General features: G+C 41.5%; 1 protein-coding gene across 1 annotated transcript; it reads right to left on the reverse strand.

The window, feature by feature from the left end:
- Positions 1-14,500: 14,500 nt before the first annotated feature.
- Positions 14,501-16,340, reverse strand: LOC103711554 (bZIP transcription factor 11-like). Its single transcript, XM_008797747.3, has one exon. The coding sequence runs from the start codon at positions 15,341-15,343 to the stop codon at positions 14,888-14,890; it is 456 nt and encodes a 151-aa protein (XP_008795969.1). The 5' UTR covers positions 15,344-16,340; the 3' UTR covers positions 14,501-14,887.
- Between the last annotated feature and the right edge of the window lie 555 nt (positions 16,341-16,895).

The raw sequence follows: 16,895 nt of genomic DNA on the forward strand, positions 1-16,895 counted from the left end.
GCGGGACGAATCTATCATTTAGGCCTCGAAATGAGGCCAAACCAAAAATTTTCTTTTCGAATAAAACTTTGACCGAGCGTACCTCTCTATCCGAGAAGAATCAGACAGAGTGATAGAAGGTAGAGTTGATGTGGAAGTCGAAATCTACCTCCTCAAAAAATTTTAGCTTTTTTTCAGAATATTTTTATTAATCATATTTACTTTCGGATGTCTAGTCCTATTCGAATTAGAAGAAAAATCCAACCCAAACTGTGAAAGGAAGGACCTCACTAGTATTATAAAATAAGAGCTATGTACCTCAGTTTAAGAGATGTAGAGGATCAAGGAAAGAAGAGGAGACTTAAACCCTACTTTTGAGATTCCTCCATTTTCTTCTAGTTTTTCTTTTGAGAGATTCAAGTTGAGTGGATTGAGAAAAAAATTTCTTTTTTCCGATCGGATCAAGTTGGTATCAGAGCTAAGTTCCTCTACATTTATGAGTAAGTTGGTTTCAGAGCTATGTTCTTACCTGGTATAATTCCAACTTGATCTAATTAGATAAGGTTAGTATCAGAGCTTCGATCTTCTACATTTATAGGAGCTTTAGTGTATGGTTCAGATGTGCGAGCGGTACAAGCAATCAGGAGAAGGACTATCCGTGCTTGAAGTATATTGAAAAATAAAGACGAGTATGGCTGCTACTTCTACTTCGACGGATGATGAGATGATGGAACGTCTCGCATAACTAGAGAAGAAGATAGCCCAACTCACTAAGAATGTGTCTCGATTGGCAACGCCTTCAACATAAGCACCAACAACTCTATCTTCAAGCAAACCCAAGTAGTTCAGCCGCGAGGCAGGGAAGCAAACATTTTTTCATCTTCAATTTTGATTTAGTAGGAGCTAAATCCCCTAAACAATGAGAGCTCTGATCCAGGAGGATTATCGAACTCAATGGCTGCTATGAGTATTCAGAAGGGTCACCAAACTTGATGTGGAATAGTTTGGCCACTACGAGTATTCAGAATGATCACCAGCCTCGATGTGGAATACTTTAGTCATTACGAATATCCAAAAGAATTACCAGACTCGATGTGGAACACTTTGACCACTACAAGCGGGGCTAGATAGGGTTTAAGGGCGAGATCCACTATATCAGAAAGCCGAGTCGCATGCCAAATTTCTAAAGGCCATGACTTAGTCATACGAGATGATTTTTTTTTTTTTTGCAATTGGGTATCTTTTTGAGATCTACAATTTTGGGCCAATCTCCTAAAGGTTGAATCAGATTGATATTCCAATGTTTAAGCTCCAAAATGGACTGATCAAACCGAAAATTTTCTTTTCGAATAAGATTTTGACTGTTCGTAGCTCTCTATTCAAAAATAATCGTGCGGAGCAACAGAAGACAGAGTTGATGTAGAAGTCGAGATCTACTTCTTCAAAAAATTTTAGCTTCTTCTAAAATATTTTTATTAATCATATTTATTTTAGGATATCTAGTTCTACTCAAACTAGAAGAGAAATCTAACTCAAATTTGAAAGGAGAGACCTCACTAGTATTATAAAATAAGAGCTATGTATCTCAGTTTAAGAGATGTGAAGGATCAATAAAAGAAAAGGAGACTTCAAGCCTACTTTCGAGATTCCACCATTTTCTTCTAGTTTTTCTTTTGAGAGATTCGAGTTAAGCGGGTTGAAGAAAATCTTCTTCTCCCCAATCGGATTACCATTCATGTTCAACTCACAACCTATCATTGCCTATATATTGCATAATAAACTTAGGTATGGAACAACTCCCAACTCCTCTCCCACCCGCACTCCCACAGTGATACATGAGGACATGAGGTAAATTGGTCTAATTAACAAAGCAATGCTGTGAAGATTGATTAGCAACCTCAAACCCAAACAGATCAAATTTTGAAAAATCCAAGTCAGAAATTATATCTTCCTAGAAATCTGCTTTCAAACATAATTTCAAGACAAAATTCCTCATGCAACTGTCTTGGGCACTGGGTTGCCTATGCACGAGACACAAGGCTTGTATCAGAAATAGGTCTTTCATAAAAGAATTGACAGAAAATAAAATAGGTCACCACCCTAACCACTCATTCTCCATCTAAGCTCCAGAGCATTATGAGAGACTAAATTGCTCTTTCTAGCATGAATGAAACTAGGTTACCACCCTGAAACACTCCTCCTTTATCTATGCTCTAGAGCGTCGTGAGACTAGATTTGCTATTATAGCTTTGCTCGATGATTGCTATTATGGTGTCCACTTTGCAAGATAAAGAATAGGTACCGCAGATTCACCCACCCACATATGATATTACAACTGGTGAGAGCACTACGTTAGAATTACCTGAGATGAGTACCTGGGGCCCACGTCTCAAGGTTCTTACCCAGAACCTCCACCCAAACGGACGGTAGCAATGTCATTTCAGATCATGGAAGAGACTTAAGAATATTTAGTTACTTGATTCAAGGATTATCTATGCCATCATTTTTGGTGATGGGTCAATAAACACAACCCTCCACATTCTTGATTCAATCTAATAATTCAAATGGAAAGCAGAAAGCAGAAAAAAAAGAAGAAGAAGAAAAACATAATACCTTGAAATAACTTCTGATGCAGTACCACAGTCTGAAAACAACAGATTCACAATAGGTTGCAGATCTGATGCAGGGTCCCTTTTTTAACATCTTCAGAAAAAAAGCCAGAAGAGCACCCAGCCTTTGAACTCAGAAGGACCAATTGCAGCGTTTGTGATTTAGTTCTCAGATCCTTTGTAACTGTTTGGAAAGAAAGTTCATCTTCCACATTTTCAAGCAGCAAATGCACAAAGACTCTTTGCAATGTGTGCTACCTGTTATAAAGAGCAGTTTAGTTCATAAAATATGTAGTTTGCCAATTAGACAATATTTTTCAGCATCACACAAAATAAGAAACTAAAGGAAAAGTCAACAATATTTCCTTGTTCCAGAGTTTTCAGAATGGCTCCAAATAGGGCAAGTTTCATTTGTACATCCACCTTTTTTTTGTGCTAGGACGGGTGATTCATATATGACGAGTACGAATACACCCAATAAAGTTAGAAAACAGAATATCTCGGAGTGCCCGAGACAGCTCCCCATTCCCAGCCCACACGGTACTATCCGTATGGCTGGCTACATAGGCGGCCACCCAATTCGCAGCTCCATTAGCTTCACAGAAAACATGTTTGGCTTGAAAGGCCACTTCATACCTCGTCATAGCCCAGATGTCACGAAGCAGAGGGTGGTCGTCATCCGCACCCCTTGGACCCCCCTGGCCCATCATCTTCTTTGTCCCCTCTGATTTTCTGCTCGTACGCAGCCACCCAGTGCACCATCCTGCTAAATCTCGTCACCTCAGTTCTTCAGTGGTTATTAATAGGAGGAAACAAGTGCAATAGTGCAATAAAGTGTCCAACGCTCCAACCATACGGGACAAAACAAAAGGCAAAATCAAGTATCTCTGCACCTCTCTCTCTCTCTCTCATGTAAGGTTTTCCTCCAACTGAACATGGTCAGGTGTATCTACTCCTGGAGGATAATGATTAGCCTATCAGGCAGCTCGGAAAAAAATACTGGCTTGCTTCAAGTTAATGTAATGTGTCATACTTGGGTATCTAGTCATGTCCAACAACTGGCACTAGGATAGATGATTAAGAAACAGAAAATAGCTAAAAAAAACACTTTCAGTAACTTGTTTCTGAGAGTATTACAGAAACTGTAGGGTGTTTTGATAAACATGCATCCTCTACAAGGACAGAATTGTCAGTGCATTAGATTCATGTGGAAAGTTCGCCGACCTCAATTGCTGGACGGGTGATCGTTGGGAAGCACTGTTGAGCTGCATCTTTATACAGTACACAGCAATCCTTTCCTCGAGTAATTTATTATTTGCAGGATTTTTAAAGATAGTGGAATATCCAATGTTGCTGATTCTTCCGAATTCTTCATTCCATTTTATTGCTTTCAAGCAGCAAGCTAAGGAAATCTCACACTGGCATGGTGTTCATATGTAGCACGAATGGGCATTAAATACCATCATGGGGCTATGCCACTCGACATCTACAGCATATATACAAGATTCAAACTTAGTGTTTCTTGTTCAAAGACAGACACTAGAATTTATACCCATTCCTGATAGAAACTGGTCTGAATATGTCACAAGGTCCACCAACAGGAACACAAGTAGAAACATAGCACTTAATAGTTGAATTCCACCGTCTGCTACAGCATTTTTGCTTTAGAATAAGGACAAGAACCAGCAGGAGATAAACAGTTCCTGCCATGAGAATACGGTCCACTCTATATCATTTGAAAGGTTGGAGGTTGTGATCCTAAAACCACCTCCAAGGGGATTACTTTTTAGCTGGGACTTCCTAAGTGTAGAAATGCCAAATGCAGATCTTCCTTGGTCAAAATTTAATAAATATTTTGTTTTAGATTCACAATAATTCGAATACCATACTTTCATACTTCTATCTCTCTTTTATCTCTCCTGTTTCTTCTCGAAACTCTGCTTGATTTAAGTATCGGAGGGTCCCAGCCGAACATATTCCGGCAATCCTCTAATCATTTATATGGTTGCAGAACAGCTCCAACATCGTGCTACACTCCTCTAGCTCAATCGAGCAGATTGGCACGTCCACCTGCCAGGTAGGATTTTTGAGCGGCAACTCTTTCTATTGGAGATTTCCTCCTCTCCACTTTAGCCTTATTTCAACTCTCACTTTCCATGATACTTGGATTAAGGTAAATGCAGCATGTGGCAGGGGATGATGTTTTGCTTCATGGTATTGTTCAGTTGCTGCTTTTTTGTTCATCATGGGAGGTTTCACTGGGAAGGAAATCAGGTCGCAGAGTGGATGTCCAAGGAGGGGCTCAGATCATTGCATCCAAGGTTACTGTCCAATCATTTTCCCGACCCTATCTGTGAGATGGCGACGATGGATATGAATTCTGTGTTGTTCCATAGAATGGTTAGGGTCTATCTGTTCCTTTTCACTCTTAACAGAAAAAGGGGGTAAAAAGTGAATGTTTTTCTGATGCTAGGCGAGTATGTGCCATTTGTTACATGTGGATCGTTTTCTACACAATACAACCAATTACAACTGAATCCAAATCAAAATTTTACTAACTCCCAGGCATCCCGCGACAAAAACCTAATCTTTGGCCAAACACAATTCAAAAATGAGATTTTTAATCAATACAGTGCAACTATTCAAAGTAAAAGAGATTTTTTTTTTTTTTTTTGTACCAAAAAGAAAGAGAGAGAACTTTAAACTTACTCTAACACACCAGAATCCGGAGAGAGCGGAAGCAACCGATCCGAAGATTCGCCCCTTCTTCCCCTACCCCAAATCGAGAAACCTGCCGAACTTCCCCACGAGCGGATGGTCCTCGGGGAGGATCAAGACCAGCTTGAAACCCTGATAGAAACTTCTCGGTTTCCCTCCTCCTCGTCGACCCAGGAGACGAGAAGGAGGCATTCGTTGGAGCGGAGGGAGGCGCTGCGAGTCGAGCATCGGGCGGAGGGATCGAAGCACGGGTAGAAGAGGCAGAGGGACGTGGGCTAAGTTTTCCAGGTGAGCCATAGCCTAGCGTTTCCAGAGGGAACGGAAGCCATTCAAACCCTTCCCCCTCCGGAGAGAGCTGGAACCGAGTTTTAAAAAGTTAGTGCTTATACGTATTTGTAATAAAATGATTCTATCGGGGGTTCTTTGTAATAATTCACCATTCGCAGCTTTGTTTTCTCTTTTTTTTTTTTTTTTTTTTGCAAGTAAGACACTGTTGTAGCTTTTATTGCATTCTGCCTTCCAATCTTTACTTTGAGCAAATGTCCGAAAGTGGTTTGCCGACATTTATTTGTTTGAACCGCACTCACCGATAACACCCTGAAAAAGTTAAACTATCCACAAGCTTTCAGGTCTCCACTTTGAGCTAACGACGGCATATGAACCCTAGTTCAAGTACTAGCGTCCCACCCCAACGTTGTTGTACTTTACTTGACTTTCCCTACTGCAGACACCAGTGCAAGAATTGGCAAGCCATTATTGCAAAGGACTTGCTGTCCAATATCAATATTTCATACAGAAGGTATCTCCTGTAACTCCCTTGTTCCCAATTTTTTTCAATTCAAATTAAGGGCAGTGCCGATAAGTGATTTGATAGCATTACTTTAACCTGAATGACAGATTATTCTTAAAGAGCACGATGTAGATAAACATATAATACACAAATTTCTTATTCCCATATAACTTCTCAATTGCAGTTCAAAATTTTGGCAAGGGATTCTTGTACATACCATCCCATAGGATATTAAATAGTATTTATAAACTTCTCATCTTAAACCAATTTATGCACTCAATCTCTGGCTGAAGCAACTGTCAATTTCAATTGCATGCTCATTTATTTTTGAAGCCAATTCTGCATTTTATCTCAATAATTATAAGATGAATGCGTCACTGGACATGCAGTTAAGAGGGCAATCATCTGACTTCGACTTAGAAAATGTAAATGGACTTGGAGTGCATATCAGAGTTCAAAATATCCTCCCACTTAGAGGGTGTGTGCTGCATGCAATTTATATTTTTAATGAAGCCCATGTTCCGTTTCTCTAGTATTTTTTCGTAAAAAAATCACTGAACACTCAGCTACCTGAATTTGAAATGTAATTGGACTCTAGATTTTGGATTGGAGAGTAGACATCTAAAGATGCTTGATGCTTGCATTACAAAAGAAAAGGAATGCATTCCGTTTACCATACGTATAGTGAGAGTCATACGATGCGCGCTTTGAAAGGTAGGTGAATTTTGCACTAGTTTTCAAAGTAGAGAACAAAAGCACATCACAGGTTGTCAAGGCGACTTGCTCTCTCTCATTTCTGACAAGTTCAGTTTTTTAAGTCCCCATAAAATGCAAGGAGCTGACGCCAAATAGAATATGAACTTCCTTTAGGGTAACCTACGTAGAACGCCAGTATCTGAAGCAATATAGAAGTTCAAACGAAGACTATAAATATTCCATCATCCCATAATGTCCTCTCGAGCTTCTCTTTTTAATATTCAGGGGTAAGCATAATTAGGATTATATGATCTGGAAGTTAACAAGTTGAAAATATTTTTATCAGCCTGTCTGATATTGATTGACAGATCTATAGTCATGAGTTAAAGTGAGACTAAAGTTGTAAGAGAGTATTTTATTTAGATCCCTTAGATTCAGTCAGTTTTTCCCATATGTAGGCATGTATTAAAGAGTCAAGTAAGCTAAACTAAGGACAAGAAGAAAAAAAATGATTACCCACATTATTCACAGCAAGTGTATGGCTGGCTGGAATTCCAATAGCAGATTTCAGATGTTCCACTAGCAAGGCCTTGCTCTGAAAATACACAGAAGGCCAACCTTGTTACTCCTTTACGACATTTTATGTTATGTAACTCTAAGAAAGATATTATTATGCTCAATCCAGGAGTCCACAAACTCCCCTGCATTGGTCATGTGAAATATTACTAGGTTCGCATTACTTGCTAAATGCTAAAGCCTGTCAATTGTCATTTTTATGATGAGGAGAAAGATGGGGCGAATCATGCTGTTCTCATGGCATGCGCATGCGATTATGTTATTTCACCTATTCTCCTGTTTCCTGAATAAGATTCTGTAATAGAATCTTAAACACAACCTTGTCCTAATCAGGCACCCAGATGCCTATATACAAATGTTTGCCAAATGCTCATCCACACCCACCATCAACATTCAATGAGGACTTTCGCTCTCATCCTAACTCTTCATGGAAACAAAGTCCCAGTATAACCCTTCTATCAGCATCATCATCACAAATTTCCACAATCACAAGCCCATAGAAGTCTACCAGCTGCCAACCAAACAAAGTGGCCTTCAACTAGCCTGAGAGCCTCAGATCATGAGCCTTTCCATGAATGGAGTACTGCCAAATGCTTTCATCGTCCCCGAATTACATTATTGGTATCCCTTGGCCTTGTCAAACATGCAACCAATTCCCAAAGATGAAGAGCATGACATGTGATTTGATCATCCACGCCCACTCTTTTACAGGTTTGGAATAGAATAGAATCAGAAATGTCACCTCAATCAACCCACTTCTCCTCCTCCTTTGAACTATTAGTTTGTTTTCTCAAAATAAGTCATTCCTTTTCAGCAACCACTTCCAGAATGAGCAAATAAAGAGCAGCATTCTTCATCTAAGAAAAAAAAAGGGACACCAGAAAGTTTCCTATTGTGCTTAACGCATTAACTTATATCTATATTGTGCTCGATGCATTAACTTATATCTATTTGTGCATTGGTGTGTATCCATCAACTTGTATCGTCTCAGAATATATGTTGCAGCAATTTTCATGTATGGCTTGAATAACTGATGGTTACAAGGAATGGTGTGCTGGTTTCCTAACAATGCTGATGACATCATGGGCTTCTAGAAATTAGCATATTTACTCTAATAAGCATAAATGTATACTGTATACTTATATTGATGCCATTCAAGTACAAGGTTGTTCCTGTAGTCCTTTCATTTCAAGAATTGTTTAGGCAAAGTCTTATGAGCAGCATATGGAATTTATCAGCAAAATCAGATGGCTCGAAATGTCTTCCTTCAGTCCAATGCTTGGTTCTTCGTAAATTATTGAACTTAAACGATAGTCTTGTATATCTAGAAAATGAAAGATCCCACATTGGGTAGACTCGTTTCAGAGCCTGGGCATATGAGGCGGGTGTCTCCAAATCCTGCAGACGCGTTTGGGTGGAAAACAAAATCGGGAAGGGGTCTGAGCGGCGCATGTGCGCGCATGCAGATTCCGGAACTAGACAATATCTGGCGGGGGAGCCCTGTGTTCCCCCCTTATGTGGCCCCAACGTGGGCACTGGGTGCCTCACGCGCCCTGCGCAGGCGGGGGCGTGATAGGAAACATGTTCGATATCCTACGCGTGTTGCTCATGCTTATTTCCTACTACTCCGACTGCCCCATATGACATTGGAGTGTTGCTTATTGGGCATGGAGAATATATATGAATTACATGCAATAGTCTTCGTCTCTTTTCATGATCGGAGGCCAATAATGCCTTAATATTGAAAAACTAAAACTATTTTACAATGCATTTGTTTATGAAATAAAGTACATATGCTGAGGACTTCAAGAAAGCCAAGTTCTAATTCTCCAGCCTTTTAACGTGAACCCAATTTGTTAATGAATTCTCTCTCTGAATGAGAAGCGATGACACACGCCGGTTCTTTAAGCTTGGTTAAGATATATATTTCTAATTTGGCTATCATTGAGTACCTTAAGACATGGTCTGATAGATTTTAAATGCTCAAAGAGTATATCTCCTTCCTCTTGTAAAGATCTGAAATTGGGCCTGTTCTTGGGCCCAATGAACTGAAGTCGGCAATGGATGCCGACTTCAGTCTGTTCATCATGGTCTTCCCACGATGAACACGCCGGCCGAACGGCCAGCGAATCCCCCGCAAGCCCCCCCTCTTCCCTCTTCCCCTCTCCCTCTCTCTCTCTCTCTCTCTCCCTCTTTCTCTTCTCTGAGAGCCCATCCTTCTAAAAAACCCATCTTTTCCTTCTCTTTCCCCTTCCTTGAGAGGATTACCGGAGCCACCGCCGCCGCCGGAGCCGCCAACGCCGCCTGGGATTCATCCGTTGACGACCGGAGGTGAGGAAGATATTTTTTTGTTATCACTTTTTATGGATTTAAGGGGAGAAATGAGGGATATCAACCGGTTTTATCTTCCCCTGTTTCTGAAGACTTTTTTTGTGAAGTTGGCCGGCCGACGGTGGCCGGCCGGGATCAATCCGGCCGAAACGGGTTCGGCCGGAGGTGGGCGAACAGGGGGCCGGGCTTCCCAGCCCCGGTCCCTCTCTTTCCTTCCTTTCTCCCTCTACTTCTTCTCTCCTTCTCGTCCGGCGCCGCTTGTGACAGTGGCGTGGCCGACGGCGGCTGGCCGAGCGCCGCCGCCGAGGGCCACGATCGACCGCCGAGGGCCGACCGGAACCACCAGCCACCCTCCTCCCTTCTTCTTCTTCTCTTCCTTCTTTCTTCTTCTCTTCTTCTTCTTCTTCTTCTTCTTCTTCTGTATTCGGCCTGGGTGCTTTTCCTTGCTTTGAAATCCGTGCCTTATTTGTGAACCAGATCTTGAACCGGGTTTATATTGTGAACCGGTTCCACTATTCCATGAATGGGTTTTGTTCGGGTCTGATCAGACCTGGTTTGGGTTGGGCTAGGGATCTGTGTTGGGCTGAGTTGGACCTAATTAGATCTGTGGGCTGGGTTGGTGTGGGCCCGAGATCTGATCTGGACCTGTAATCTGGTTTGGTTCAGTTGGGCCTAATCTGTGTTGGGCCACAATTGGTTTTGGATTTAAAGGATTCTGATCTTAGGGTCTATGTTTGATCTTAAGGGCCCATTCTTGGATCTATGAACTTAGGAGTTTAAGGGTTTGAAGAATTAGTTTAAATTATGTTTCTTAATTAATTAAATAATTAATATTTATGTTTAATCAGGGGTTCGTGATATCTGTGGTAGGGATTTTTAAGCGAGCCCAGGTAGGTGACCTATTGCTTTAAAGTAGAATTTTAACATGTATCTTGCATATGTTGATGTTATGTTTTATTATTGGCATTATGTGTTAGATTTAAAATTAAATATTTAAATTTCATAAATTGTTATATGCTTTACTGATGGGAGTATGGTTATGACTTTAATTTGGAAAGTTGATTTATTGATTTTTAAAATCCGCGTGACTATAGTCTAGGCCCCGCCAATGGGATGATACGTTGGCCCTGTCGACTTGTACTGAGGAACTAGTTCCGACACCGCGACCACCGGTGATAGAATAGTGGCGGCACAGGGGTGCGTTTTGCTCTTCGGAGCGGCTCGGTGGAGCGTGAGTTTGGCACCAGGGGGTGCGGCACAGTGGTGCGTTGGCTCAGTGGAGCGGCTCTTCGGAGAGTTGTATTGGCACTTCGGTGTAACTATGCCACTGGATGATGTGGCCGTAGTCATGCGGTTGAGTTATTTTGAGTCTCGGATCGGGTTTACGGGTTATCGTGTGGATTTTTGGATTCATGAGTTTAGTTGCTTTTTTATATGCATGACGACATGTTATATGATGACTTTATTGCATGATGTTGCCTACTGAGCTGTTAGCTCACTCCTACCATTTACATTTTTGCAGGTGATGATATATGATTATGGGGATTACGGAGAGTGATCATGATGTAATTAGCTAGTAGATATGGACTTTCTTTTGAATTATGTATATATGGACATTTGATATGAAAACTGGAATTTATCTTTAATTAGTTATTGATGGTTGATTAGATTTATCTGCCTTGCGTGCCTGCGGGGTTCGCCCTGCAAGTGTGCGGCGTCTGCTCGCGCCCCGAGCCTCCGGGTTCGGGGCGTGATACCTCTCTCCTTTAGTTTCAAGAAGTAACATTAAAAGAAACCTTTAGATCTTCTTGTCCTCATGAGGGCAGATGTGTGTTCTGGGAACTAAAAAGTTGTAACAGACGCCCCTGTAAATTTTAAATCTAACAAGAAATGAGGTCCATTATAACTAGGGAGCTATCATAATGCAACTTGTTTGTCCTTCCTTGTTCACATACCAAAACAGAGAGTAGTTATAAATGCTTCTATAAGATAAGCAATATGGGGTCCCCTACGTTGCATGGACTCTGAAGTATGATTTTCTGTAGTGAAACAATATTGCATTTGGAATCTACTGTAATGTTGCATTTAGTTAAAGGTTTCAAGCATTTTTTCTTATTTCTTTAATATTTGTCCGAGTTTGTGAAAACTAGGATGGATGGTGTTGCTGGAAATTGAACTCGAAGGCAATCTTCGGTCGAGGAGAGGGAGCAGCGGGAGGTCACCACGGCGGGGCGGCGACCAGTCGGCGGGCGGCGTCCTCCGTCTGGGGTGGTCGGAGAGAGGGAGCAGCAGGTCCTCACGGCGGGGCGGCGATCCGTCGGCGGACGGCGTCCTCCGTCTAGGGTGCCTGCAGACAAGCCGGTGGCCGGATTTTCCGGCGCCGGCCCTCCGACGCTCAAGTCAGGGAGGGGGCAAATAGTGTAGAGAGGAGAAGAATAGTGTTTGTAGGGTGCGTGATTTTTTCCCCCGACCCCCCCCACCTGAGGGGACAAGGTTCCCTTTTATAGGCGGGGGTCGGTTTACCTGTGATGTAACGGGGCGAGGCCGTAGTACGGCTCGGCATGTTGTTCAGGCCGGCGCACGATCAGGTGAATCATTGCGTTGATGTCGGCGGTGAGGTCGTCGTACGACCTGGGCTTGCACGCTACCAGACGAATTATTGCATTGGCGTCGGAGGTATGGCCGAGATCAGAGACTTATCATAGTCGACTAGACTTTGCAGGGCTGGCTTGCCGTGGAGAGCTGAGGATCCGTAGATGACAGGAGCCATGCGCATTAATTGTGGAGTAAGCCGGAGATCCGCATTAATTGTGGAGTAAGCCGGAGATCCGCATTAATTGTGGAGTAAGCCGGAGATCCGCATTAATTGTTGAGTGAACCGGAGGTTTACAGTGGCCATGCGCAATAAATGCCGGAGGGGCGTCAGGGTATGGTCCTCGGCCGGACCTCAGAGGGGTATGGCCGTGGCAGGTGGCTGATAAAGGTAGACTTTGAACATCAGGGTTTTCCTAGGTCGGAGGTCCCGAGGTCGGATGCCTTGAGGTCGGGCGTTCCGAGGTCGGAGGTTTCGAGGTCGGACGCCGACTTCGGCTGTCCAGGGTCGGCGATTGTGCGGCTTCTCGGAGGCATTCGTGTCATTGGGGGGGAAAATCTTATTCCCCCAACAGATGGAAGCCTGGCAAAATACTGGAACGAGGGCAGGATTAAACTTAGATATCTTGTAAAAGCATAAAAGATTTTACTAACTCAGCTAAAGAATAACGTGCTTGAGAATTGACTTTTCTTTTGTTTTTTTTGGAAGAAAGAATAAGGCACTTTAGTTCCATTTTTTCAAAAAACTCTTCTTATATTTCTAGCATTATACTGGCTATATATTGGAACAAGGGTAGGATTAAACATAGACATCTTGATTCTTGCATCAGCATAAAAGACTTTACCAACTCAGCTAAAGAATAAGGTGCTTGAGGATTTTCTTTTCTTTCTTTGTTGAAAAAAGGATAAGGCACTTGGGTTCCATTTTTCAGTTTTCATATATTTCTAGCATTTTATCAGCTATTGCTCTTTTGCTCTTGAACTTCTCAAAAGAATGACCATAATTAATTTCAATATCCTTCTTTCTTTTCTTTGGTTTTTCCTTCCCCGAGTTGAAAACTATAACCACAAGCAAAAATTATATGCTAATTATAATTGTTGTGAATAAACAACATACAAATTCCATGAATCTGAAAACTTTTACTACATTATTGAAATGAGATTTTTTTTTGACATTTGCTTACTGATAATAAGCCATACTTCCCATTCGGCATCACGAGTTTCCTGGAAATGAAAGAAAAGTTTTGAGTCATTTGGTAATAATAACAATGGTACTTACAGATATAACAGTTGAAACATGTTTTGCATTGGCTTTCTTTTTGCTGTCAAGTTTTATGCATTGTAATAAGTGAAAGCTGGCTGGCTCAACACCAACAACTATTGAATTAGGCCGAGTAGCACCCATAGTGGTCCATCTTCACAGCTAAGAAGGCTACTTTCAGAGGCCGAATAAGAGACATTGAACTCACTTATTGAATTCTTTTCAGCCAAATACTCATTGGAGTACTTAGATTAAACCAACTTTCAGAAAGGGAAGAAAACAACATTTTGCTTTCCAAACCCATTTACCCTGCTTATTCTGCTTTCAAATATAGTCTAATCTCAAACGAAAAGAAAAAACAGAAGAAGAATAGCATTTGGGTATCGGTAAACTTAGTAGATCTTTTGAGATCACAGACTCACAGTATGTTATTCCTGTTAATTAACTTGCTGCAACTAAGATCCATCAACACAATAATAACACCGGCAACAAATCCAGCAAAAGAAAGAGACTATCATCCGTAAATAATGAAAATAATCACAAAGGCAGACATCAGCAGCAAAGACATAGCTAATTACTTATTCATATATATAGCTTTAGTGCTCGGAGACTTTTTTATTCTAACAATTTGGTGTTCATGAATGCTATGTTATTCCATTTTAGCAAATAGTTACGGTAACAAGTCTTTTATCTGACGCACTATTTTAGTTACTTTTGTATGGATTAATTGGCTAGTAATTTCTAAAAATATATATAAATTAATTGGCTAGCCCGGAGTCACAACATTGTATCCCCCAACAAGTCAAGGAAACTTGTCATGTTTTACCATATTGCACCCAAGTTTCATCAAATAAACCAACTTTTCTACAGTACATTACATGGCTGTTTCACTCATGGGACACGAGAGAGAGAGAGAGAGAGAGAGAGAGAGAGAGAGAGAGAGAGAGGTTGGAACTTTGAAGCAATACTAGTAGTCATTATTATATTATTGATAACGTAGAGACCACATACACTTATAGTTTTTAACGCATAATTATGTAATATAACCCACACACAGACTAGAGAAACCTAGCGATCAAACCACTACCACACAGTTCATGGCTTTCACCCTTTCTTCCCCTGAGCTCTCTGGCCCCCAAAAGCTCTAAAAAGACTAAAATGTCTTGCCCTTCTCCCACTCAACAACAGCAAAAGCCTCAGCGAACACCAAACGTAGGTTCACCTCAAAAAGAACACCGAAGGAAGGACCATCCATCACAATCACCGCCAACCAAAACCAAAGGCAAAGGCAAAGGCATAGGCCCCTACCCTCCTTTGAGTCCCTGTTGGCTTTGTCTAACAGTACTGAAACATGTCGACTGAGGCCATGATGGGCTGGCTGCTCCCAGCCATCAAGCTCCATGGCCTGGTGAAGCTGCCATCAGTGGCCCCAAAACCATGGTTCCCACTACCATTCATGCAGCATAGGATCTCATTAAGGGATTGAAGCCTGGTATTCAGCTCCATCATCTGGGTCCTGAGCACAGAGTTGCCAGCCTCCACATCCAAGTAGTGCTGTGTTGTGACATGGAGAGCTGTGAGGATCTGTCTGTTCTCCTTCTTCAAATGGCCAACTTGGGCCATGAGATCATCCATATGCTTCTGTTTCCGCATCCGGGACCGCCGCGCTGACTCCCGGTTCGATAGCATTCTCTTCTGCTTCCTCTGGTGCATCGAAGCCTGCAAGTCCTCCTCAGAGCCAGAATTAGGAAGCTGGCTGGATCCGGAAGAAGTGCCAGTGGAAGAAGCCATTACTATATAGCTTTATTTGCAACGAGCGAGAGCTATTCGGTAGCTCGTTAGAGATGGTGATTCAGCAAAGACGAGATAGTGATTCAGCAAAGGCTAGAGAGAGATTATAGATAGATAGATAGATAGATAGCTTATGGAAAAGAAGTGCCACTGGAAGAAGCCATTACTGTTTATTTACAATGAGCGAGAGCTATTCGGTAGTTCTTTAGAGATGGTGATTCAGCAAAGACGAGATAGTGATTCAACAAAGGCTAGAGAGAGATTATAGATAGATAGATAGATAGATAGCTTATGGAATTATATATAAATATAGTGCTGATTTCAAAACAAGTTTACGAGAAAACGTAGAACCAGTAGAGGAAGACTACGGAGAAGGATTGAACCAAGTGCGTCCGGCGTCGAAGTGAGGAACTTATCATAAACCCTGAGAGGAGAATTTCACTTAGGATAGGCGACATCAACTAAGAATGACAATATGAACAGGTCCGGCATGTGAAATAGGAGAGAAGAAAATTAAAGAAAAGATAACAGGGGGCAGAAAGGAGCGATTTTTTTTAATTAAAAAAAAACTCAAACCAGATATCTGAAGAAAGATTAGATTTTGGAACCAGAACCTCAGATTTTTGAGATGAATTTCCGATTTTCGACCCCTTAAAAATCCAATCTTGAGGGAAGGGTTCAAGGAAACTCCTTCAGAGGCACAAGAACAGGGTCACCTTTGATAAAATGGCGTGAGAATGAGCCTAAAAGGAGGGGCCTTTCCACCAACCGAAGCAAAGCAGCATCGAGAGGACCTGATTCGGGGGGTGGTTTCTCGATTTTGAATCGAGGAAGCCAGTTCCCGAGATCGGAATCCTAAGAAAAATATGGGAAGAGAGGGCGCCAGGGGCAGGGGAGAACAGGGGAAGGAGAGCTTGAGAAGGGAGGGGAGGGAAGGAAACAGGCAAGGTCGAACCGAGAATCGGAGAGGGGAGAAGGCTTAGGGAGCGCAAGGGGGTTGAATTTAATTTATAGAAGAAAATGAGAAGAAAAAGGAGGCTAAAAAAGTATTAAAAGTAGCAGGGGAGAGAGGTGGGGACGGTTGGAATCTCCCGTTGTGGATGGAAATGGATTTCTCACAAAGAGTACAATTCCAGCTGGTGGTCGGACCCTAGGCCCAGGGGTAATTAAAACCCTCGCAACCTTTTTCAAATTGCCCCCTCATCATACTTTCCTTGCAACTTAAAAATAATTATCATATATTTCATAAATAAAGGTTCAAAAAATGTCATTCTCTTTGATAGAAGCATTTTTCTCTCTAAACCTTTCCAATTACGTTTTATAGCCATGTTTGATTGACAAAAATTTACAGCCAGGAATAAGTTTTATTCTCCCCTCCTGCCTATTTTGGACATGAAAATACAGATTTCCATGAGGACTTAGGTATCGTATTATAAATTATAGTAATTATAGTATTATAGTTTTATAATATTATAGTATTTTGCCATAAATTATTCAACCATATTATAATCATGATATTATAATACTCATAGTAATTCTATTCTATTAAAAT

This window comes from Phoenix dactylifera, chromosome 15 (genome assembly GCF_009389715.1).
Source record: "Phoenix dactylifera cultivar Barhee BC4 chromosome 15, palm_55x_up_171113_PBpolish2nd_filt_p, whole genome shotgun sequence".
Taxonomy (NCBI): domain Eukaryota; kingdom Viridiplantae; phylum Streptophyta; class Magnoliopsida; order Arecales; family Arecaceae; genus Phoenix; species Phoenix dactylifera.